The 24,295-nt window shown below is 42.2% G+C and overlaps 1 protein-coding gene across 1 annotated transcript in view; it reads right to left on the reverse strand.

Annotated features, from left to right (window-relative positions):
- Window positions 1–345: 345 nt before the first annotated feature.
- Window positions 346–24,295, reverse strand: part of LOC140481699 (von Willebrand factor A domain-containing protein 2-like) — a 40,284-nt gene continuing 16,334 nt past the window's right edge. Inside the window, exons 9-16 of the mRNA XM_072578280.1 lie at window positions 22,771–22,826; window positions 21,222–21,329; window positions 19,055–19,102; window positions 16,728–16,745; window positions 16,074–16,637; window positions 11,501–12,052; window positions 1,282–1,350; window positions 346–398 (exon numbers count right to left, since the gene is read on the reverse strand). Coding sequence (XP_072434381.1) covers window positions 1,340–1,350; window positions 11,501–12,052; window positions 16,074–16,637; window positions 16,728–16,745; window positions 19,055–19,102; window positions 21,222–21,329; window positions 22,771–22,826 — 1,357 coding nt within the window. The 3' untranslated portion in view covers window positions 346–398; window positions 1,282–1,339. The remainder of the gene's footprint in view (window positions 399–1,281; window positions 1,351–11,500; window positions 12,053–16,073; window positions 16,638–16,727; window positions 16,746–19,054; window positions 19,103–21,221; window positions 21,330–22,770; window positions 22,827–24,295) is intronic.

Genomic DNA, 24,295 nt, shown 5'->3' on the forward strand with positions numbered 1-24,295 from the left:
CAACCACAACTGTTCTAAAATAGCTCAGTATAAGATCTGACATTGTGATGGTGGCCATGCAATTAGACAACAGATGGTCTCTGAAGCAGACTACATGGCAAAGGAGATACAAACAACACTGAACATGTTTATTTAAACAAAAAAGCAGGCCGTGAGAAATAGAAAGTAAATATCTGTGTTGGGGACCTTTTCCTACAATTCAAAACAATAAACCAGATTTTCAAAATTGTGATCAATCCGAAGGTTTCTTGCATCAAAAAGCAGAAGGTGGAACTTCCACTGGTTGTCCAGTTAAATGTCATTCCCATTATTCCGGTTTTTCTTCAACTGAACAATAATTTTTAAGTACGTCTGCATATCTCAGAAGATTGGGTCTTGTGAATAATGCTGAAGTGGCCCTGTTAAATCAATAAATACCATCAATATGGTTGAACTATATCCCACATACTGACCTAAACTTTAATATTGTCACAGGAAATTTACTAATATGCACTTAATGCTGCAAATAGATGGATCTACTACAATTTTTTTATGCTGTCATGGAATATGGTATCATTGGCTTGGCCAACATTTATTGTCCATCCCTAAGTACCTTTGAGAAAGTGGTGGTAAGCTGCTGTCTTGAAACACTGCAGTTGTTGGGGTGTGGTCACAATACAATACTGTCAAGGAGGTAGGTCAAGCATTTTGAACCAACCACAGTGAAGGAATAGTGTCACAGTTCCAAGCCAAGATGGCGTGTGACTTGGAGGGGAACTTACGGATAGATGGTGGTGTTTTCAATGCCCTGTGCTTTGAAGCGTTAGACATTGCAAGTTCAGAAAGAGCTGTCAAAGCAGCATTGGTGAGTTTCTACAATGCATCTTGTAAATGCTTCATTCTACTGTTACTTATCGCCTTAACACCTCAACCAGTTTGTTTCTTCCTTATCCAATCCTTCTTCCTGTTCCCCTCCAAAGGTTTCAGCTACTTTCAAAATTATACTTCCTGCTCTAAAAAATAAGTTAATGCCAATGTGAAAAAAATGCTGTCAGTATTCCTGTCCTTCTTGGTTATTAGAATCACAGTGATATATTCTATTAGCATTAATTCTTTCTGATGGAGATAATTAGTTTACTTAAAAATTCAAAAGATTTGTTTTGAAATCATGAAGAAAAAATATTTTTTAATTTCATTTCCATTTTCTAAACTTCATAAAACAGAAAACCTATAAAGTTCTCTTTACTGATTTACATACAGTCGAACTCTATTTTAAGAAAAAACAGTAGAGAAAATAAGTACCTCAGGGAAACTTTTGAAATTGTCCTTTTGTTTTTCAAGTTAATTTGAAGCAAAGCTACTAGGCAGGGTCTGCAAGAAGACAAAGAAAGACATTCCACCAAGAGAGTGGACTGAACAGTGCTCCTCCATCTTTACAAATTGGGTATATACTGAGAGCATGCAAATTAAATTCAGTGCAAAATCACAAATCTGGGCAAAAATAATTCCAGGAGTTTGGAACAGGCTTTAAGTAAAACTTCTAATGAAGGCATTTAAAAACATAAAGACAATTCAATATATATACATTTAATTATATTAATTGCATTTGCATGTTATTTTGATCCTTACTTTGAATATTGCAGAATTGAGTTACTGATAAAAAGGATTAAAAACTGAAATAACTCTACAGAGGCCAGTCTTCTGTTACCAAGTTGCCCTTTATTTGGAGGGGGACAGTGATGGAGTCAGAGTTATACAACACAGAAACAAACCCTTCGGTCCAACTAGTCTACCCCAACCAGATATTCTTGACTTTTAGTATGTCCTCATACAGAGTCAGGTACCAAAGTGCCAGTATCTCTAACACACAGCTGTTTATATCTGTCAGCCAGGGTGCCTTGATTCAGGCTGTTAGTCTGGTCCAGTCAGGAAACTCATATTCTATGAGGTCCAGTTGGCTGACCTTGTTACAATCACTGCTGAAATCGTGTGATTTATAAAAATCCAGCACCCAGTTTGCAAGATCACAGGGTATCTATGATAATGATAGTAGCTACTACTGTGTTACCGAATGGACAGGTGCACTGTATTTTGGACATTCTCTATCTATCCAGCACCCACACAGAGGAATATGTAAATGTGTTTAAGGTTAATACTGAGGATTGCTTCAAGTAACACCCGCTGTAATGTCATACAGAACTGATTCTTAACAAAAATTGGCTAAGTGTCATTTTTGGTGAGTTTTACAGAGGTTTCTCTCCATGAGCACTAGTGGGTTTTCTTACACTCTTGTCCTAAACTCACCACATTACCTTTTGATTATGGTACACCTCCACCCCCATCAAATTTCCCATTTGACACTGGCAGAAGTTCTCATCACTACCTGGATACCCTGGGATCTTTGGCACCATCTCTGAAGCACAGCCTTGCACTTAATCAAGCATTGGAAGTCCAGAGCTGCCCTTCACAATGTTCTTAGTAAGATGACAACCGAAAATGACAATGCTTCTTTATGCAAATAAGTTGTGTGATTACATTTCAATGTGCACACAATATATCTATCATTGTTTAAGAACCAAGGTACAGGGCTTATCCATCCTGAGCCACGTGCCATCTTACAGCTTTGTCCAAGGGAGTGCTAATCTTTTGCCAATGCCCAGCATCTTTTCATTGTTTAATACAGGACCATCACAAACTGGAAAGCTTTCAAACAGTTCAAAATACTTTTATTCATCAACAGCAGAAGCAAATAGAAGCTGTATATGCCTCTTCGAACAGGACTGTACTGCTTGCTTTTCAAGTGGCAACTCATTTGTAGTCAATGAATGATCTCTGCACCAAACTCTCAGCTACTGGAACCTCCGAGTGTCAATTGACTCCTGTCTGGCTGCTGCTCTCTATTTGTGAATAATTTGATGTTCTCATCTTTCTCCTTGGAAGACTGATTCTGTTCTCCCACCTCTTCAACCACCATCACATCTCCTCATTGCCTGGTCCAGGTGTACAGAGAAGAACTGTCTGGCATGTGTGGCAAGGCTTTACCAACCTGCTCCAAAAATCAGAAGCTTATCTTCAGGAAGGCTGTCATCTGCTACACTATGGACCCATCAAACAATGGGCTGCTTTGTATCGATGCTCTGGGTCAGAGGATTGCATGATGGCCATAGCCATAATCACAGAGGGTAGTTCTTCTCTTAGAGTCATAGAGACGTACAGCATGGAAACAGACCCTTCGGTCCAACCCGTCCATGCTGACCAGATATCCCAATCCAATCTAGTCTCACCTGCCAGCACCCGGCCCATATCCCTCCAAACCCTTCCTATTCATATACCCATCCAAATGCCTGTTAAATGTTGCAATTATACCAGCCTCCACCACTTCCTCTGGCAGCTCATTCTATACATGTACCACCCTCTGCATGAAAAGCTTCCCCCTTAGGTCTCTTTTATATCTTTTCCCCCCTCACCCTAAACCTATGCCCTCTAGTTCTGGACTCACCCACCCCAGCGAAAAGACTTGTCTATTTATCCTATCCATGCCTCTCATGATTTTATAAACCTCTATGAGGTCACCCCTCAGACTCCAATGCTCCAGGGAAAACAGCCCCAGCCTATTCACCCTCTCCTTATAACTCAAATCCTCCAACCCTGGCAACATCCTTGTAAATCTTTTCTGAACCCTTTCAAGTTTCACAACATCTTTCCGATAGGAAGGAGACCAGAATTGCAAGCAATATTCTAACAGTGGCCGAACAAATCTCCTGTACAGCCGCAACATGACCTCCCAACTCCTGTACTCAATACTCTGACCAATAAAGGAAAGCATACCAAACGCCTTCTTCATTATCCTATCTACCTATGACTCCACTTTCAAGGAGCTATGAACCTGCACTCCAAAGTCTCTTTGTTCAGCAACACTACCCAGGACCTTACCATTAAATGTATAAGTCCTGTTAAGATTTGCTTTCCCAAAATGCATCACCTCACATTTATCTAAATTAAACTTCATCTGCCACTTCTCAGTCCACTGGCCCATCTGATCAAGATCCCATTGTAATCTGAGATAACCTTCTTCGCTGTCCACAACACTTCCAATTTTGGTGTCATCTGCAAACTTACTAACTATACCTCTTATGCTCAAATCCAAATCATTTATACAAATGATGAAAAATAGTGCACCTAGCACCGATCCTTGTGGCACTCCACTGGTCACAGGCCTCCAGTCTGAAAAACAACCCTCCACCACCACCCTCTGTCTTCTACCTTTGAGCCAGTTCTGTATCCAAATGGCTAGTTCTCCCTGTATTCCATGAGATCTAACCTTGCCAACCAGTCTCCTATGGGAAACCTTGTCGAACGCCTTACTGAAGTCCATATGGATCACATCTACTGCTCTGCCCTCATTAATCCTCTTTGTTACTTCTTCAAAAAACTCAATCAAATTTGTGAGACATGATTTCCAACGCATAAAGCCATGTTGACTATCCCTAATCAGTCCTTGCCTTTCTAAATACATGTACATCCTGTCCCTCAGGATTCCCTCTAACAACTTGCCCACCATTGACGTCAGGCTCACAAGCTTGTCCGTACCACCCTTCTTAAACAGTAGCACCATGTTTGCCAACCTCCAGTCTTCCGGCACCTCACCTGTGACTATCGATGATACAAATATCTCAGCAAGAGGCCCAGCAATCTCTTCCCTAGCTTCCACAGAGTTCCAGGGTACCTGATCCGGTCCTGGGGATTTATCCACTTCTATGTGTTTCAAGACATCCAGCACTTCCTCGTCTGTAATATGGGCATTTTTCAAGATGTTACCAACTATTTCCCTACATTCTATATCTTCCATGTCCTTTTCCAGTACATACTGATGTAAAATACTCGTTTAGTATCTCCCCATCTCCTGCGCTCCACACAAAGGCTGCCTTGCTGATTTTTTTAGGGGCCCTATTCTCTCCCTAGTTACCCTTTTGTCCTTAATATATTTGTAAAAACCCTTTGGATTCTCCTTAACTCTATTTGCCAAAGCTATCTCATGTCCCCTTTTGTCCTCCTGTTTTCCCTCTTAAGTATACTCCTACTGCCTTTATACTCTTCTCAGGATTCACTCGATCTATCCTGTCTATACCTGACATATCCTTCCTTCTTTTTCTTAACCAAACCCTCAATTTCTTTAGTCATCAAGCATTCTCTATACCTACCAGCCTTTCCTTTCACCCTAACAGGAATATACTTTCTCTGGACTCTCATTATCTCATTTCTGAGGGCTTCCCGTTTTCCAGCTGTCCCTTTATCTGCGAACATGTGCCCCCAATCAGCTTTTGAAAGTTCTTGCCTAATAATGTCAAAATTGGCCTTTCTCCAATTTAGGACTTCAACTTTTAGATCTGGTCTATCATTTTGCATCACTATTTTAAATCTAATAGAATTATGGTTTCTGGCCCCAAAGTGCTCCCCCACTGAACCTCAGTCACCTGTCCTGCCTTATTTCCCAAGAATAGGTAAAGTTTTGCACCTTCTCTAGTATGTACATCCACATACTGAATCAGAAAATGTTCTTGGACACACTTAACAAATTCTTCTCCATCTAAACCCTTAACACTATGACAGCCCCAGACTATGTTTAGAAAGTTAACATCTCTATCATAACCACCCTATTATTCTTACAGATAACTGAGATCTCCTTAAAAATTTGTTTCTCAATTTCCCTCTGACTACTAGGGGTCTATAATATAATCAATCCCATCGGGATCTTATATGTTTCAATTAAGTCATGTCTGACTTTTCTAAATTCAGAGGATGGAGGTCAAGTCTGTCCAGTCTTTCCTCATAAGGCAATCCACTCATTCCAAGTAAAGCGTCTCTGAACTGCTTCCAAAACAACTGCAAGTACACTGACCAGTTCTGTACACAGATGTGGTCATATCAATACTGTATAACTTAAGCATAACCTCCCAGCTTCTGCATCTAAGTCCTCTCACAATAAAACATAACATTCTATTTGCTTCCTGATTGCTTGCTGCATCTGCATACTAACCTTCTACAATTCATGCACTAGGATAGTCAGAACTCTCTACATCTCTGAGCTTTGCAACCACTCACCATTTAATTAATGCGATTCTCCTTTATTCTTTCAACCAAAATAGACAATTTCATACTTCCCTACATTTGTCCAGCCCATCTTTCAGCTCTTTGCACATTCACTTAACCTATGTATACCCCTTTGTAGGTTCCTGATGTCCTCTTCACAACTTATTTTCTCACCTATCTTTGTGATATCAGTAAATTCAGGAACCACATCTTCAATTCTTTCATTCAGATCAGTTATATAAATTGTAGAGTGCAGGCTCCAACACTGACCCTTGTCGCACACCACCTGTGATATCCTGCCAGCCAATCTTCTATCCATGTAAATCTATTGCCATCTGCACTATGAGCTTTAAGTATCCACTTCATCAAATGCCTTCCAAAAATCTAAGTTTGATACATCCACTTAACACTATGACAGCCCCAGACTATGTTTGGAAAGTTAAAATCCCTACCATAACCACCCTATTATTCTTTCTCTACAGCACTAGTCACTTCTTCACCACTTTTTCTAATCAACCTGTTTAGAGATGTTATTAGACACACCTGGAGCAGGTGGGGCTTGAATCTGGGCATCCTGGTACAGGGGTAGAGTCACTACCACTGCTCCACAAGAAGGTCCCAAGATATTTCTTCAAAAAATCTCCAATAAATTAGGTACATATGATTTCCTTTTGACAAAGCCATTTGCCTAATTACCCTGAGTGCCTTGTTACAATGTCTTTAATAATAGATCTAACATTTTCCCTATGACAGATGTTCAGCTAACTGCTTTCTGCCTTGCACTCTTTTTGAATAAAGGAATTACATCAGCTATTTTCCAGTATAATTGTATAAATACCACTTTTTCCTAGCAGTTCTGATGAAGAGTCACTAGACTGAAATTGTGAATGCTGCTTTCCTCCCAAAGATGCTGTCAGACTTGCGCCAGCAATTTCTGTTTTTGTTTCAGATCTCCACATCTGCAGTTCTTTGTTTTACCTGTGAAAAAGTACTTGGATAAACACTTGAAGTGTCATAACATTCAGGCAAGTGGGGCTAATTTAGCTAGTCGCATATTTTTGGCAGTACAGGCTTGTTGGGCCAAAGTGCCTCTGTATGATTCTTTACCTATCCATCCTTCTGATCCTCAAGTCTTCACTGCCTCACTCTCTGCTCACTGGGTTCCCATTTAACAATGTACCTTGTAGTTAAGATGAGCATCATTTCTGCCAGCATTCTCCATTCTTTTAAAGGCACCTTCTGTAAATTGATCCTTGATCATGCTCCAGTTAATTTGCTCTAATAATGAGCTCAAATCCTGCCCACTCTGTTTCCAACTTCTGGCCCTCTTTCTTCTTTCTATCAACATCTCCCAGCTTGACATTTTGTCACTCTGCTACCCAGCATATTCTATATTCCTCAGCTTTTAAAGTATGTGATATATTTAGCTAGTTCTCAAGTTTAGTGATTTACTGTTGAAATACTGTGATATAATTAATACCAATTCTTTCATTTGGCTTCAGTCCCTTAATGCCCTACTCAGGTCTACAATACATATTTTAGGTTTATTTGGTGCATATATTGCTTTAAATAATATAGCATAATTTAGTTGCCTGTGTGGTTATGGAATCTTTTTATTTAGGAATTATACCATTAAATTTCTTATGTCTGTTATCACCTCATTGCTATGAGACAATCAAGAACCTGAATGACCAGCCAATATTCCACAGAAGGCAGCATGGTGGTTCAGTGGTTAGCACTAATGCCTCACAGCACCTGGGACCCAGGTTTGATTTCAACCCTGGGTGACTGTCTGTGATGTTTGCACATTCTCCCCATATCTGCTTGGGTTTCCTCCAGATGCTCTGGTTTCTTCCCACCAAACAAAAATGTGCAGGTTAGGTGGATTGACCATGCTAAATTGTTCCATAGTATCCAGGGATGTGCAGGCTAGGTGGGTCAGCCATGGGAACATGTAGGGTTACAGGGATAGGGTAAGAGAGTGGATCTGTGTGGATGCTCTTTGGAGGGTTTGTGTGGACTACGTGGGGTGAATGGCCTGCTTCCTCACTGTCTGGATTCTGTGAAAAAAAGTTCTGTTGAATTCTGCTCGTATCTCCTGCTGATTTAGCAGGTACAAGCAATACAATAATTATTTTGATCAACCTGTTTAGAGATGGTATTAGACACTTCTGGTGCAGATGAGATTGAACCTAGGCCTCCAAGCCCAGAAGTAGGGGCATTGGCACTAGCATCATGCTCCTGTACCTGTATTGATAATTTCTTTATGCAGTACGTGTATGTTGCTCCATGCCTCATGAACAACGAACCCCAATAAGTTTGAAACATTAAAAAATGTCCCTTCCATTCATGACAACTATTCTCCAAAGAAAGTGCGGAAGCTTATCTCAGCGTACAACAGGATTTTGATTAGATGGGCCAATGGGCCGAGTAGTGGCAGATGGAGTTTAATCTAGATGAATGTGGGCTGTTTCATTTTGACAAGGCAAATCAGGGCAGGACTTATACACTTAATAGTAAGGTCCTGGGGAGTGTTGCTGAACAAAGAGACCATGGGGTGCAAGTTCATTGTTCTTTGAAGGTTGAGTTGCAGACAAACAGGGTAGTGAAGAAATGTTTGGTACACTTGCTATCATTGGTCAGTGTATTGAGTATAGGAATTAAGATGTCATGTTTTAGCTTTACAGGACTTTGGTTAGGCCATTTTTGGAATATTGTGTTCAATTCTGGTCTCCCTGCCATAGCAAAGATTATGGTAAACTTGAAAGGGTGCAGAAAAGATTTAAAATGATGCTGCCGGGGTTGGAGGGTTTGAGCTATGGAGAGAGGCTGAATAGGCTGGGGCTATTTTTCCTGGAGTGTTGGAGGCTGAGAGGTAACTTTATAGAAGTTTATACAATTATGAAGGGATGGATAAGTTGATTAACCAAAGTCTGGTAACACTAGGGAAGGGGAGTCCAAAACTACAGGGCATAGGTTGAAGGTGAGAGGGGAAAAGTTCAGCAGGGATCTAAGGAGCAAGGTTTTCACATAGAGGGTGGTGAATGTATGGAATGAGCTGCCAGACGAAGCAGTAGAAGCTGATACAGTTATAACCTTTAAAAGGCATCACGATGGGTATATGAATAGGAAGGGTTTAGAGGGATACGGGCTAAGTGCTGGCAAATGGAAAGAGATTAATTATGGATATCTAGTCAGCATAGATGAGTTGGTCCAAAGGATCTTTCTGTGCTGTAGGACTCTATGACTCTAAAAGACTTTCAGCAAAAGCTGATGCCATGTCTTGTCTTGCTTCAAAGCAGACTTCAAACATCAATGTTGGATATGCATTTGGTGATAATGAGATTGAAGATTATAAGAATGCTATAGACCAAGATGAAATAATATGTTATGGACTCTGTCGATGGCTGAGGCTTCTCATACATAGCCCTGGTTGACCCATTGTCTCAGCCTGCTTCTGCCTCACTGAACTTATCTCTGCATACCTTGACACCACCCTGTCCCACTTAGTCCAGGGTCTCCCCAACTACATTCGGGACACCACCTCCTCCATGATTTTCATTTTCCTGGCCCCCAATGCCCTAACTTCACCATGGACATCCAGTCCCTGTGCACGTTCATCAGCCATGGCATAAGCCTCCAAACTCTCCATTTCTTCCTCTCATGCCGACCCAATCAGTACCCCTCCACTGACACTCTCATTTAATTGACTGAACTGGTCCTCGCCCTCAACAATTTCTCCTTCCACTACCTCCAGACCAAAGGGTTAGCTATGGGTACTCGCATGGACCCCAGCTATGCCTGCCTCTTCATTGGGTATGTGGAATAGTCCATCAGTCACAGCTACACCAGCACCATTCCCCACCTTTTTCTCCACTACATTGATGACTATATCGGCACCTCGTGCTCCCACGGGGAAGTTGAACAGTTCATCAACTTCATAAGCATCTTCAATCCTGACCTCCACTTCACCTGTACCATCTCAGACAGCTCCCTCCCCTTCCTGGACCTCTCCATTTCTGGCAACTGACTCCACACAGACATCCACTACAAACCCACCGACTCCCACAGCTACCTGGACTACACCTCCTCCTATCCTGCCTCCTGTAAAAATTCTATCCTTTACTCTCAATTCCTCTGCCTCTACTGCATCTTCTCCCAGGAGAACCACCATAGAACATCCCAGATGGCCTCCTTCTTCAAAGACAGCAATTTCCCCTCCCACATGGTCAATGATGCCCTCTTGCGCATCTCCTCCACTTGCTGCACCTTGAACCTCACCTCTCCAACCGCAACAAGGTCAGAACCGCCCTGGTCCTGACCTTCCACCCCACCAATCTCCAGATACACTACATCATCTTCCACCTTTTCCACCAACAAACAGACTCCACTACCAGCGATTATATTTCCCTTCCCGTCTCTATCTGCATTTTGGAGAGGCCATTCTTTCTGTGCCTCCCTTGTTAGGTCCATGCCCCCCACCAACCCACCCTCCCCTCCTGGCACCTTCCCCTGCCATTGCATGAAGTTCAAAACCTGCGCCCAAATCTCCCTCCTCACCTCCATCCAAGGCCCCAAAGCATCCTTCAATATCTGACAGAAATGTACCTGTCCTACCACACACGTCATCTGCTGCATCTGTTGTATCTGATGTGGTCTCCTCTACAGTGGGGAGACAAGATGCCAACTGGCAAATCATTTCAGAGACAACCTCCCACTCTGCCAAACACATGCAGGTCCTGGGCCTCCTCCGTCACCAAACCCTAACCACTCAATGCCTGGATGAAGAACACCTATTCTTCCTTCTTGGGACCCTCCAACCATATGGGATCAATGTGGATTTTGCCAGTTTCCCCATTTCCCCACTCCCCCACCTTATCCAAGAACCCACCTCCCAACTGCCCTCTTGAACGGTCCTACCTGCCCATCTTCCTTTCTATCTATCTGCTCCACCCTCCTCTCCCACCTACCACTTTCACCCCCACCTTCATCTACCTATTGCATTCCCAGCTACCTTGCCACCAGCCCCACCCTTTCCCATTTATCTTTCAGCCCTCTTAGCCCACAAGCCTCATTCTTGAAGAAGGGCTTATGCCTGAAATATCAACTCTCCTGCTCCTCATATGCTGGCTGACAGGCTGTGCTTTGTCAGCACCACACTTTGACTCTGATCTCCAACATCTGCAGTCCTCACTTTCTCATAGTTCCATTATATGCCCTGCGTTGAGAGTATGGTGCTGGAAAGGCGCAGCTGGTCAGGCAGCATCCGAGGAGCAGGAGAATCCACATTTTGGGCATAAGCCCTTCATCAGGAAGCAACCTGCAGTCCTCACTTTCTCCTATTATCAGCCCTGCACCCATTCACCATGCTAAAAGAAAATCTCGTATAACAGTTCTCTGCAAGCTTAAAAGCAGGGTAGGTGCAGCTTACCTTCACATATTTTCCGTACCAATTTGACTTCGTAATGTTTAAAATCTTCGTAGGAACGAACAGGAATCACAAGTCTGTGGCTTCCTGCAACTCTGAGGAGTGCTGTTGCCTGAGTGTCCACCATTCCCAGTGCAATTACGGTAATCCCATTTCGTCTGAGTTTTTCAGCATTGGGAACAAGATCATCTGAACTCTGTCCATTAGTAATCACCACAACCACCTTGTGGATTCCTGGCCTTGCTCCTTTCTTGATACTTAAGGTATTCTCCAGTATGTATTTAAGAGCTTTCCCAGTGTGAGCACTCCCATCCAGAAATGGGCCTGAGCTGATTGCCCTTTTAATTTTTCCTTCACTGTCAAATGAATCCAAGTTAAAGAGAGTTCGGGGCTTGTTGCTGTAGATCACCATAGCAACCTGTGTAAGGTCTCTGTCGATATCAAAATGTGAAACAATGCTCCTCACAAACCCTTTTATTTGACGAAAATTCTGTCTTCCAACTTGACCAGAAGCATCCACGGTAAATACTAGATCTAAAGACTTGGAAAAACAACCTGTAAAACAATGAAGTCACACACTGACATACACGTGTTTATGTTCCACTATATCATAATCTATTATCTGTCAATTTGTCTCTGAGTCTGTAAACATAACTACATTTATATCAATACCATTGTTAGCACCTTGTATATGAATCTTTACTTTCCAGCTTCTGCTATAAGCCCTAAAGTGATAGAAATTTCAAACAAAGTATGTCAAATGAAAACAAAGATTACTAGTGAAAATTGGCATGTCTGGCTAACTCTTCATCAGACCTGCTGAGTTTCGCTAGCAATTTCTGTTTTTTTTTTCAAATCTCCAGCAGCTACAGTTCTTTGTCTTATGAAACAAAGGATATCTCTGTAGTTTTCATATTTTCACAGAATTTTTGCATAAGCTCTTGTTTTCTTCCACAGAAGCAAATTTGGAAGGGCGAATGTTATCAGTATTGTAGATCCTTAGGGGACATGAGGAGTAACAGGGAAAGGGCAGGAAGAGGAACCACCACAGACCATTCTCTGGCTATAATTAGATCATGAAGAATAGAACTATGTGTTCCGAGGACCTCCTCGTGGGTCTGCTCCTGGGCCTGGCCAAACTGGCCATCAACAGGTCCAGGCAGCGGGCCGTGGAGGGGGTCGTTAGGGCCGACTGCCTGCCCCTCTTCCGGGGTTACGTTAGAGCCCGGGTGTCCTTGGAGAAGGAGCACGCGGTGTCCACCAACACCCTGGAGTCGTTCAGGGAGAGGTGGGCGCTGCAGGGAGTGGAGTGTATTATTTCTCCCTCCAACTCTATTTTGATTTAGTCCCTACCCTCCCCTTCACTGTTTTGATCACACAGCATTGCCCTTTGATGTGAAGGGCAGTGCTTGTCACTGGCCACTCGGGTGTTTTTCCTATCTTCCTGGTGGTGGAAATTGAATAAAGATTGGTACACTTTGTGTCTTTCACTGTGTCTCGCACCTGCACACACACACCATGGGTGCTGGGGAATAAAAATAAGCACTACCGCACTTAGGCGAAATAAAAAAAAATAAACAGGAGTGTCCCCCTTCACTAGGAAAAAAAAAAGAACTATGTGAAAGTCCTGCGGATCCCTAAAGCCGGATGACAGCAGAACAATTTTGGAGGAGGAGGTTATGGTGAACCGTAATTAAAACTGCAGTCAGGTCAAGAAAGAGTGGGGATGGATAGTCATTTTAGACACTGTTTCATTACTTTGACAAGAGGCAATTTGGCACAATGGCAAGAATTGACACCTCACTGGAGAGATTCAAACATGGAATACATGGATTCAGGAAATGAAAAAGCTTCAAGAACTTTAGAAAGGGAAAGACAGAAATGGTACTTTGAAATGGTAGAGAGATGAAAAGACTTCTTGAGGAGCTGGTTAATGCTGAAGAAAAAACTAATTGGCAAGAGTAAAGCTCTAATCGATTGATTAACATGAGATCCAGGAAGAGACGCTGGATATTAGACAATAGACAATAGACAATAGGTGCAGGAGTAGGCCATTCTGCCCTTCGAGCCTGCACCACCATTCAATATGATCATGGCTGATCATCCTTAATCAGTATCCTATTCCTGCCTTATCTCCATAACCCTTGATTCCACAATCCTTGAGAGCTCTATCCAACTCTTTCTTAAACGAATCCAGAGACTGGGCCTCCACTGCCCTCTGGGGCAGAGCATTCCACACAGCCACCACTCTCTGGGTGAAGAAGCTTCTCCTCATCTCTGTCCTAAATGGTCTACCCTGTATTTTTAAGCTGTGTCCTCTGGTTCGGCACTCACCCATCAGCGGAAACATGTTTCCTGCCTCCAGAGTGTCCAATCCTTTAATATTCAGTAAATTAGTGACAAAGAGGTTTGAGAGACCTGGAAGTAAATCTTATAGATAAGATGAGCTTGATGGGGTGACTGGAGAGACATTAGAGAAAAATGGAAGGTTACAGCAAAGTAAGGGGAAACCTTAGTAAAAGTGAGGTAGAAAAAGGGATTGAAGAGACAGAAACAGCCAATCAGATGTTCTCAAACTTAGTGACAGAGGTTTCTGAGCACTTACAAATGTTGTTAGAGGTGAGAGTAGTGGAGATAGGTGAGAAGGTATTGTATAAGATTTCAAAGAAGTTAATGTTTATATTACATTGAGTTTCTGGTGAAGTGACACAGTTAGTGGCTGGAAGCAATGATTTCTACAGTAGCCTACAGATCCTGAGACTCCTAGTAGTGATGTTTGATTCATAATACAGTTGGAGTTATTGCTATCATGTAATTAACCATCTTGTTAACTAAGAACTGTGCCTTTTCCTGTAGACTCTATGGTAGTGTACCCTCTATCACTATCAATATTTTCTCTAGGATCTGTCTAATGATAAAATGAGGATTTGTGGAAGGGAGGTATCTCTAACAACCCTCACTCTGAACCACACACTGACAGAAGTGGCAGATAGCATGAGGTGACAATCAGGGAAATACCCTCTGGTGAGCAGCAATGCAGACTTGAATTTCGTGCAAAGACGCCTGAGGAATAGAAGATCCAAATGTATAGAAAATATTGAAGACAATTGAGCTTACTACTATTATTTTAGGAATCCTGCAGCTGAAATGAGGTGAATATTGACAGGGAGAGACTGCAGCAGCTGAGGAAGCAGAAACAGGGCAAGTTCAGCATGCCAAAGTCAAGGAACCAGAGTTACTCCAAGATAATCCTGGAATAGTCAGCAGTTTTCACAGTCAAGCAGGATCTGGAGAGTGGAAGATGTGAGGAGGATGTCAATCTGGAGCTCAGAAATGGGTGGGGGGTGGGTTTCAGCAATTGATGAATTCCAGCAGTGCTGCACAATTGACCAGTGGATCACTGAAAACCCCCAAGTGCATAGGAAAGAAGCAATAGATACACAAATATAGACAAATGGAGATCCAGTAGGGAGGGTGGGTTGGAGTCAAGGTAGCAGGAGAAGGTTGACAAAGGCAAATTAGGCATCCTGAGCTTCCTTTCAGGATTACAAAGCAGAGGCAAATGTAACTAAGCTCACAACTAAACTAATCTTTAATCTTCACATTGAAGAGGGTGCCTTAGAGGAAGAGGTCCACAATGCCGGTGACTGCCTATCCAATTGGAGATCCACATGCTGTTGCCACATTCTCACCAACCACATCTTGACATCTACTTGCACCAGCAAAAAGGTGCTCCCTCATAAAAATCAATTACAGAATCAGACAGGCGTATTCAGGTGAGTCACTGAACACAAGTGAGAATGCAAAGAGAATACTGCCATTCCTTCATGAAAAGCAAAGAAATGGTTACCCTCCTCTGAAGAGGAAAGGGACCCAGATCTTCGAGCTCCAATCTTCTTGTAAAGGTGTGACCAGCCTGGAACATCCAGGAGCAGCTTGGACAGCCACAGACAGTAAAGCCAGTGGCTGTTGACTAACTGAGATGTATCCCTCAAGGTATAGATATTTACAATACATCACTTGTCACTGGCTCCAAAATACACTGTGAGCTTAATGCCACAGATTACTATTAGCCAGCATCCAGTATAATGACAGGGATTGCCGCCTGTGGTTACTTGAACCTTGAGGTCCAAGATAAAACTTTTAACTTCTTACCTCTTACTGAAAGTTCATCTTTGTAGCCAGACACACCACAGCAGAAAATTTCCTCTATGCGATTTTCTTCACCAAGAATGAAAGGGAATGTCTCTAGACTTCTACTCCATACATTTTTTACTTCACATTTTGACTCTACCAGACATTACTGAAGATATGAAGATATTAAGGGAATATAATGCTCAGAATTCATACCTATTGAATACCTAGATACAGCATTAGATCTGGGGATAAGTTATTTTACATAGTGAAATCATTCTCTTACTGCTGCCTCAAACTGGGTACGGGCATTGCCATTGTCTCAAAGTAAAATAACCAGTCTCATTTCTGCTGCAGCAAGTCACCTTTTCATGTACCCACCCAAATCTCACCCAGCATTAAAATCTATGCTAAAAAAGTATATAATTAAACTCCGACTTACCAGGCATGTTAAATCCACATATCTTTGTCCTGAGCTCCAAAACCTTACTGTAAAGTTCCTGGGGTTCATTATATGCAAATGCCAGCTGACTGTCTCCAGCTATATGGTTCAGTTGATTTTTTATGTGTTTTTTTCCAATGGAGAGAATAAATATCTCCTTTTCTTTGGTGTGTTGTGCAGCGAGTAGCACTGAATCATGAGATTTGGAATTGGAAAATACTACGAGAACATGAGGAACATTCGTTCGAGAGTCTTCACTGAAACCATTTTCTGCTACATATTGCAGGGCCTTTCCAGTGAAAGTCTTACCGCCGTTAAAGGATATGCCATCAATTGCTTTTAACAAATGATTGAAGTCACTGTACTGTCCCAATCCAATCTCAATACAAACGTTGTCACTGTACTGAGCAAATCCCACTAGGAGTCTTGCTGAAGAACTCATAATGGACCGAAGAAGTCTTTTAATAAAAGCTTTAGCTTGAAGGAATCCCTCGAGGCCCATGTTCCATGACCCATCCACCAAAAACATCAAGTTAACAGAACAGTCCATAATGCCAGCAGGTACTGCATGGGGAAGGTAAATACATTGATCATGAGGACATGGCTTTGCAATTGCACATTCCACTGAATGAATTGTTTAAGTCAGATACTTACTCAGGTATCTGTTTCCAGCTGAATAATAAAACAATAAAAGATAATTAGTGAAGAAAAATGTTCATTAAAGTTGATACAATTGCTAATTGTTAGATTCTAGCAATCATAAACCTTTTATTAAATATAATGTATAAGGGATATTAGCTGTACAGTTATCAAAAGATATTGAATCATAGAATTTTACAGTACAGAAGGAGGCCATTTGACCCATCACTGACTCCCAGAAGAGCTACCCAGCTGCAGCCCTATGTTCTCAGTCCTCTAAAGTTATCACTTTCAAATATGTATCCAGCTCTTCTTTGAAACCTTATGTGGAATCTGCCTCCATCACGCTCCCAGACAATGATTCCAAATCTTAATAATTCTCTGAAAAAAGAACTTTTTCCTCATCTCACTCCTAGTCATAGCAAACAGAATAACATAGGAAACAGAATATCCCTCGTTATCCTGTCAATGTTGTTATATAATTTTTTTACACTTCAATAATTGTGGGCGGCACGGTGACACGTGGGTGGCACAGTGGTTAGCACTGCTGCCTCACAGCAGAGACCCGGGTTAAATTCCCGCGACTGTGTGGAGTTTGTACATTCTCCCCATGTCTGCGTGAGTTTCCTCCGGGTTCTCCGGTTTCCTCCCACAGTCCAAAAATGTGCAGGTCAGGTGAATTAGCTAAATTGCCCGTAGTGTTAGGTGAAGGGGTATTGTAGGGGTATGGGTGGGTTGCGCTTCGGCGGGGCGGTGTGGACTTGTTGGGCCAAAGGGACTGTTTCCACACTGTAAGTAATCTAATCTAATCTAAATCTAATAATGTCACCTCTTGATATTCTCTGCTCCAAGGAGAATAAATCCAATTTCTCTAATCTTTCTTTGTATCTAAAATCCCTCATTCCTGATATCATTCTAGTAAATCTCCTCTGCACTCTCTCCATGGCTTCAAATCCTTCCTTAAATAAGATGCTCAGATTGTTACATTACTCCAAATGTGGTCTGACCAATGGTTCGTAGTGATGAAGTGTCACTTCCTTGCTTTTATACTATAATCCTCTGTTTATAAATCCAAGAATCTTACAGGCTTTCTTAACAACTATTTTCAGCTTGCCTGGTTACCTTCAGAGAATCATTGGCGTGAACCCCACAGTCCCTCTGTTCCTGTACTCCTCTCAAAGTTGTACCATTGAGCTTGTATTGTCTCTTCATGTTTCTTCTACCAAAATACATTGCCTCAAAATTCTCAACCATGAATTTAAAGCATTTCTAATGTACCTTTTTTGTTCATTTAACCAACATCCACTTTGTCAGGGAACCAGACTGTAATCTCCATCAATATTTAGAGTTTGTATCAGATCACTTGACCACTCTTTTTGCAAGGTAAAAACAAGGACTGCAGATTGAAACCTGAGCCCCCCCCCCCCCCCCCCCCCCCCCCCACCACACACACACACACACACACATGCTAGTTTTCCTGGCTACAGATAGTGATGTTCTGATATCTTTGAAACACTGAGACTACTTTGTATGCTCAGATGTGTATACCATATATATATGATATGACAGGTACCTGATGTGTGATGCCTGTTTTTCCTGACTAATGTATTTTAAACCTAAGGGTGACACTGAGAGGTATGATTTCTAATGTGAAAGATTATGTTCTATACTGTATTATTTGATGTTGCAGCTCACAATTTCTGAAATTAAAGCAACAAATGGGGGGAGGGGGGAGTTTTTTTATATAATGGATCTGCTTGCAGTGGGCTGAGGAAGCTGCCAGAAGGTTGGAAACCTATTTGCTGTAGCAGTAGGTTTTGTAGAAATTTACTCATCCACACCATTCGCAAACTATTTCCAACTTTCCAGCTTTCCAGATTAATCAAAATGTGAGTGGTGAGAGCACAGGGTCAGAATGGTTGAAATTGGGACAACACGGTGGCTCAGTGGTTAGCACTGTTGCCTCACAGCACCAGGGACCCGGGTTGGATTCCCACCTCGAGCAACTGTCTGTGTGGAGTTTGCACATTCTCCCCGTGTCTGCGTGGGTTTCCTCCGGGTGCTCCGGTTTCCTCCCACAGTCCAAAGATGTGCTGGTCAGCTGAATTGGCCATGCCAAATTGCCCATAGTGTTAGGTGCATTAGTTAGGGTGAAGTATAGGGTAGGGGAATGGGTCTGAGTGGGTTCCTCTTCGGTGGGTCGGTGTTGGGCCGAAGGGCCATTTTCCATACTGTAGGGAATCTAATCTAAAAAAAATCTCCATTGCTTCCTGAGGTCAGAGCCCTGGGAAGTTTGCACCTAGTGCCCGCCCCCAATCCCACTCCAGGTATCTCCCTCTTACCTGAAGATCTTGCTGCAGGATCCAAGGGACTGAAGTGAAAGAATATTTCTGAAGGATTGGAGGAATTGTGACAATAAATGTCCATTCGATTCTATTACACAGTTTCAGCAGTACATTTCTGCTCTTGTATTCCAGCCTTCTCAAAATGAATGCTAACATTGCATTTGCCTTCCTAACCATCAACTGAACCTGCATATTAACCTAAAGTGAATCCTGAACTAGGATTCCTAACTCCTTGTGTGAATTCTCAAGCCTTTACCAATTTAGAAATAGTCTACATGTCCATTCTTCCTATCAAAGTGCATAAACTCACGCTTTCCCACATTGTATTTCATCTGGCACTTTTGCCCACTCTCCTAGCCTTTTGCAGCCTCCCCATTTCCTCAACATTAACTGTTTCTCCACCTATCTTTGTATCATCTGCAAACTTAGCAACAGTGCCCTCAGTTCCTTCATCCAAGGCATGCAAGTATGTCAAGGACTTCCAAGACATAACTGCAATGTTACAACCTGCAAACCTTCAGCCAGAAAGTATGTGCGGCAAACTTGACATACCACATTGATGATGTTAGAAAAGTTGAAGTCCTCATCTCTACCCAAATGACATACCCCAAAAAGAATGGATGACATGCGCCAAGATTAGCACCAGTGCCCAAGAGAGATTTCCGCCTCCACCCGCTTTGTACTCTGCAGCAGTATGTAGTGGAAGAGATGGCAGCTGGCACTGCTAATGCAGTTCCTCATTTGAGGTGCAAAATGGAGCACTGTCCCACAGCACTGAGGGGCTACTGAAGGCAAAGTGTGGATCAAAGGAGGAAGAATTGCTTTCAGAAGTCGCCTGTGAGGCAACAAAACCACAACCTCAAATTAAGTGCAGAGAGCCCAAGTCTAGCCCAGTAGCTATGATTGTTAATTTAAGCCTGAGAAACCATTGAACAATGGCTGCCCATTGTGTTCTCCCTTGGCAAGTTCGATACAGTTTGGGGAACCTGTTCTCTGACTGTTAAAGCCACAATCTTATTCTAAAGGAATTGCCTGTTTAAATCAGTAAATTATTTACCCAATAGCTCCACATTGATTTCTCACCCAACTTTCAGCTCACTGGGGTTAATTCTGATCATGGTCGGTGGCATCCTTTCAGCTTTCTGACCCAAGAGCAGAGTTTGCATCACCCCTGCCCCAAACCTGAACCATGGCAACTTACACTAAAATTCTGCCCAAAATGCTTGAAGATGCAGAATCATTTCCAGACTGAGAAGTAAGAACTTTTAAGAAGAGAGATTAAAAAAGGATCAAAACATACTTCTCATTATTCTTGAGGTCAGATCCATCTACCAATTCTTTCATTTCATCCTTCGATCCAATTTCTCCCAGGAAACATGTCCAATTGCCCCATTTTTCTGGTGTTATCTGCTACCTTATTTCAGAATGCTTTTGTATTTGAATCGTAAACAAGTAACATAATTGAAAATAAAGTCTTTGGTTCAAGATCTTCAAAGCATTTTTTATAAAGGAGAAAGCTACCTACAGTTATGGAAAACAAGTAACAGTTGATATAATTATTTAAATAAGTTTACTACTTTAGTGGGAGACTAGAATTTGAGTTTCTTTTTCTCCTTGGAGGATTTTTGTTGATGGTTTGTAAAATTCTCATCCTCAGAAAATAATGAGTTTAGTATTGTGAACTTATTTAAGGCAGTTGTGTAGATTTTGATAGGTAAGGGAATTAAGGGCCACAGGGGAACAGACTGGTAATTAGCCTTGAGACCATAACCATATTCTCTTTTGAGTGGTAGAGCAGGCTAGATTGGGTGGCACAGTGGCTCAGTGGTTAGCACTGCTGCCTCAAGACTAGGGACCTGGGCTTGATTCCGGCCTTAGGTGACTGTGTCTGTTGGAGTTTGCATGTTCTTCTCGTGTCTGCATGGGTTTCCTCTGGGTGCTCCGGTTTCCTCCCACAATCCAAAGATGTGCAGGTTAGGTGAATTGGCCATGGGATGTGTAGGTTAGGTGCATTATTCAGGAGTATATATAGAGTCATGGGGAATAGGTTTGGGTGGGATGCACTTTGGAGGGTCAGTGTGGACCTGTTGGGCCAAAGGGCCTGTTTCCACACTGTAGGGATTCTATGATTCTCGGATTCTATGATCTTATAAGAGATACTTACTACAATGTTTATCCCCTCCATATCCCAGGGGACACAAGCAGCTGTACTCATCCACGGTCTCTGAAACACAGGTTCCTCCATTACGACATGGACCTGAATCACAGGGATCTGTAACAATACACTGATAAGGTAAATCACATTTCATATTTGTGATTCTATATGAAGAGATTAGAAGGATGGCTTAGCAAACATTTTGGTAATTTCAGACATGCATTAAATGGCCAGCTTGTTTAAAATAAAGGAATTTATCAAAATTACTGGTATTTTCATTTTAGTGTCAAATTTCTACCATCTGCATAAGGTTGCCTCTTGCATAAAATATTTCCTGGTCACCAAAGAGATACCTTCTCTTTGAGATACCCAATAGCTCACATTTTCTCCAGCCAAGAGAGAGTATTCTGTTTCCAGTATCCACAGCTCTGAAAGTGAGTGTACGGGGGTCTACTGTTACCGTTTTCCCTTCTGCCCGCTGTTAAACATCTCCTGAAGATACTGCAGTGGAGATAACTATGAGCAGAAGGTTAAACTGGCCCAATGTTGACATTCACATGTTCTAATGAATACTGTACCAAGCATTTCCTTCCCTCCAATATCCTTGTTAATCTCATTATGATCAAGTGAGAAATTCCTCATTCTCTTTCAAGTTGAGTTGCTGGAACGAATGGCTGGATTTTATGCTCACCCAGCAGTGGGTTTTAAGGCAGGAAGCTCAGTAAATCCAGTGGGTGGTCTGCTCGCCAACTGCCATCCATCTGCCTCAGTTAGTCTTATTAGAGGTGGCACTGAGTAGTCCATCAACCAGTCAGCCAAGTCAGGTCCTTTCACAGGCTCTCTTAAACTCCTCAACTTGGATTCTCTGTGATTTAATCAGAGGCACATGCCAGACTGTCAGCCTGGCAGCTTTCTCCACACTAGAGGCAGGCAGTTAGTAGGCCCTGTCCCCCAAGACCCAGTGGGGATGTCAGAAACCCTCTGCCACCTACTCGGATGATTCCTCTCCAGATTGACCTCTCGCCATTGCCTCTCAAAGCCCAGCTTACTGTACTCCGCATGCCCCTGCCAGCTTTGCACCCAGCCTCATTCCCAAAAGCTGATCAAATCGCACATGCCCTTGTCCCTAAGCACCAGAGAGCTGCTCGGGTGACCTCTGCCTGGCCAGCAGGTCTCTGAGGTTCTTGAAGAGCTGAATTCCCACCTTCAGCCTGTGAACCACCATGTCCATATTCGCCAGGCTCCCTTAACTTCATAGCCCGGGGTTAGGGTAAGCAGGGCTATGCATAGAATCTGTACTTAGGATAATAAAATCCTGGGGATTAAGCTGATGCTAGTCAATTCCCTGAGGAATAAAGGAAAAGGCACGCTGGGCATATTTCTGCAACATTTAATCAGCAGTTGCAACATCATCATGCCATAAACAAAAGGTAAAAATAATGAAAAGTAATAGAACATGATGCTCATATTAGTTAAGGTCATAGTTCCACACAGGCTCAAACATTTCCTGATTTAATTTTGAAAAATTCCTGCAGAAATTCCAGACATTTCAATTTACCTGGACACAGGGTGCGGATACAGCGAGTTTGAATCTGACTGTATGTCCTTTTCCAGCTAAATGGATTGAAAATATCCATATTAAAATCAAGCATCCACATTTCTCAGGAGTCTTTTAAAAAAACTGCTTCAGCGTAATAGTCTTTACAAGGTAGTTTACATATTCATCTCTTTATTGTGACAGTGGTCCCATTTCAAATGAGTAATTATTCAATAAATCAATCAGCTGAAATTTAACTAATGATTGATAAAACTGAATTCCCAACTACAGTAACTTAGATCGTATACCTGACAGAACTGACATTAAAGACCAGATTTTCATTGCATCAGACAAACACTCCAACATAGTGAAAATAACCAAAGCTCTCAGAACTCCTAAGTTTCAACCATGAGCACACAGCAATTCCCACTTTCAAAGGATTTCGTTTGGACTTGAGGATCTAAACTTAATGGAGGCAGCGGACTGCTTAAAGCATCAGCTGCTTCCTGTTTCTGCTTAAGTTTGATGACTGTCAGAACCCTAAACGGTGCAAGTCTAAACCTCATGGATTCACTTGGACAGTCAGTGTACATTTACAAAGGGGCAAGGTACCTCTTTGGATCTGGACCTGGGATGCCTTTGAGGGGAAGTAATCTGTCCTTTGGTGGAGATAATGTGTCATTTAGGAGAAGTCGGGGTGTCCTTTAGGATTGCTACATGCCTGTACAGAAGAAATGCATAAACTCATTGACACTGTCAAAGGGATATGCATTTAAAACTCAACGCCATTTTATGTTTGGAAAAAAAGGTCTGGAGTGTTCAGAAAAAATGGCTTTCTCTTTCAATGCATTGAGACTAGCCTGATGACCTATATTACTGGATTGGTTTCACAAAGAGCAGGTTTCACAAAGAGCAGTTTAGTGTCTCCCTTTCAACGTTCGATTGACAACTACAAGCAGCTTTGGATTCCTTGATGTGAACTGTAATTTTCAATATTTGTTCCACTTGAACAAAATATTTGTTTTCATAAAGGACTTATTGAAATGAAGGAATTTAAATGCAGTAGAAGTGTTTCTATGAGTAACTGTTTTCTTTGCAATAAAGTAAACTCTGCAATACACCGACTTCATTAGAACATTAATTTTTCTTTTCTGTGCACAAGTCCTGAGATCCGCTTCTAGTGAATACTGAGTGAGTTGGTGGGGTTGGTAAAAGGACAAAGGTAGTAGGTGGGGTCAAGACTTGGCATGGGTTGGCACCAAGTTGACATAGGAACTATAAAGAACTGGGGGTCAGCAGAGGGGCATAGATTGATAAGGAGGGTATGGGGGACAAGGGGATAAGTACTAGGAATTAGATGGCATGGGTAATAAGAGCTGTGAGGTATCAGAACAGGAAAGATGGCTTATTTTAATCTCTATTTTTAAGCTTTCAACACAGTGTGGAAACCTCCAAGCAGGTTTTTTTTATTTCCCCATCCTGCCATCACATTGACATCCTCTTCAGGTTTTTCCAGGTCAGCTGACCTGCCTCCTAATCCAGCCTG

This window comes from Chiloscyllium punctatum, chromosome 1 (assembly GCF_047496795.1).
Source record: "Chiloscyllium punctatum isolate Juve2018m chromosome 1, sChiPun1.3, whole genome shotgun sequence".
NCBI classification, from domain to species: domain Eukaryota; kingdom Metazoa; phylum Chordata; class Chondrichthyes; order Orectolobiformes; family Hemiscylliidae; genus Chiloscyllium; species Chiloscyllium punctatum.